We start from the raw sequence: 2,169 nt of genomic DNA, 5'->3' as shown, positions 1-2,169 counted from the left end.
AGAAGTTCATGAGCGTGCCCAAATGATAAAGCCAAGGGAGCAGATTGTGGGAGTTGTTTTTATCATTACAATTCTATATTCATTTAACTATTATTCCTTGTATTTGAGTCTGTTCATATAGGTTGTCTAACTGTTAGTACCATGTACCCTAGAGATGGCGGTAGAGCTGCAGAGGTTCCGAATCTATTGGAGTTTTTTTTTGTAACGGAAGACAGTCTTCCATGATACTTGTAACAGTACACACGGCTCACGAATTCAATGCAATATACTCATATATTTTATCTCTAAACTGATTGAAGATTATTAGTCATTCCCTACAATCGATCCAACATTCTTCCTCTTTTCCAAATTATAATAGTATTTGTTTTATAAATTATGCATGCATATAATTATCTTTTAACAGAAAATACATTTATAATACAAAACCAAGAAATTATTCCACTACATGATTATGTACATTTACAAAAAGGAGTGCGCAATAATTTACTAACAAAAGATTTACTTATAAAAAATAAAGACTGTGAAGAGTTTGCATCTTGGAATGACATTATTATAGCATACGAAATGGATAAATATTCATTTTTTAAACAACGACAGTTGCCAAAATTAACTGATAAACATGTATTTCCAGAATTAATTCCAAAAATGAAGGTTAAATATGCTACTCAAGTGCTTAGTCATACATTAGCAAATTTTATAGATGTTGTAATGACTTTAAATCAAGGTATATTATCCCAGCAAATAACAAGTAACATACTTGTAACGTATAACTTGTAACGTATAAACATGTAACGTACTTGTTAGTTGGAAAATTACAACAAGTACGTCACATTTAATTTGGTGTTTGCTGGAATATTTATTATTAATTAAAATTGAATAAATTTGAAAGAAATCAGGCTCCTAAGAATAAATCTGAGATATCAAAGTAATAGCCAAAGATCTGTTTGTATATGGCTGCAGGATATTGTAACAATAAAAAAATTATTACACGCCAACATCTGCGACGACTCACATTTGGATATTACTTTGATATTTTAGATTTATTTTTTGGAGCCTGGTTTCTTTCAAATTTATTATATTTTAATTACTAATAAATATATTATAATTATATAACATTATTTATTAGAGAAAATGGCAAATGTTGTGAACTATATTTAACATGTTACAATGCACATGCATTTTATAATATTCATTTATCATATTTGATTATAGGTATTATGAACACAACAAAATGCCAAATGCAATTACCGCAAAGTGCAACTGGAAAAATAATTTTATTTTTCGATGAACTCTTTGATTCTTTCAACGGACAAAAGGAATAAGGACTAACAAGTATTATAAGTGCAACGAGCAATCATATAGTGTTTTGGAAAAAGGCACAGGACAAACTTCGCCGAATGAAATACGTGGACAAAATTACTCATAAACCTTTACGACGTAATAATCCAAAATGTCTCACTAATTGGATTTGGACTATACAAGGCAGCAAATATTTGTGGGATGTACTTCAAAAAAGTGGCTTTGAACCATTTAATTTAAAAAATATCAATCAGGATCCTATTGAAAATTATTTTAGTCAAGTAAGAGACTTTGGACATAGAAATAATAATCCATCACCATATTAATTTTATGCCTGTTTTACAACTCTTATTGCATCAAATTTGACATCAAGGCATTCTGATTCTGCAAATTGTAAAGAAAATGAATTAGATATACAATTACCATTATCAAAAATGTTTCGCGCTGCCGCATCTCAGAAAGAAGAAGAAAAAGAAAAAGAAAAAGAAGATTTAATTGTTGAGTGTGTTGAAGCTGCTATACCGATTGTAACAACTAAAAATATGTTTATTGATTCAAAAAAAATATTAACAAATATTATTTTTAAAAAATGATTGACTGTGCAGAATGTATGGAAATAATACAAAATGATTCCATTGTCGAAAGTATCAAGCACGCATTAAAAATTGCGGAATTAAAATTTCCTAATTTTTGTCATGAAATTAAAATTAAAGAGAAATTGAAAAATGTTTTAAGTATAGAAACATATTCTGTATTTGTAGTCCATTGTTTTACGTTACGAGACATTTTAATAAATGAGATAGCACAACAGTTTATTATAGACTGGTGCATATTTGTGAATAAGATATTAAATGGAACAATACAAGGAGA

At 28.5% G+C, this 2,169-nt stretch overlaps 1 protein-coding gene across 1 annotated transcript; it reads left to right on the top strand.

Annotated features, from left to right (window-relative positions):
- Window positions 1-8: 8 nt before the first annotated feature.
- Window positions 9-1,678, top strand: LOC105457175. Its single transcript, XM_011701691.1, has 2 exons — window positions 9-724; window positions 1,213-1,678. Exons 1-2 carry the CDS (start codon window positions 376-378, stop codon window positions 1,320-1,322), a joined length of 459 nt encoding a protein of 152 aa, XP_011699993.1. The 5' UTR covers window positions 9-375; the 3' UTR covers window positions 1,323-1,678.
- Window positions 1,679-2,169: the final 491 nt, after the last annotated feature.

The sequence above is a fragment of the Wasmannia auropunctata genome, unplaced genomic scaffold, assembly GCF_000956235.1.
Source record: "Wasmannia auropunctata unplaced genomic scaffold, wasmannia.A_1.0 LD336103.1, whole genome shotgun sequence".
NCBI classification, from domain to species: Eukaryota; Metazoa; Arthropoda; class Insecta; order Hymenoptera; family Formicidae; genus Wasmannia; species Wasmannia auropunctata.
Note: the sequence above shows the minus strand (reverse complement) of the source record. Positions and strands in the feature narration are given on the sequence as shown.

What these genes read in the sequence shown, in the direction of transcription:
- LOC105457175 (XM_011701691.1), top strand. Translation starts at nt 376, where the DNA reads ATGCATGCATATAATTATCTTTTAACAGAAAATACATTTATAATACAA. An exon ending in TGTAATGACTTTAAATCAAG is followed by an intron (nt 725 to 1,212) that starts GTATATTATCCC and finishes ATTTGATTATAG; the next exon opens with GTATTATGAACACAACAAAA.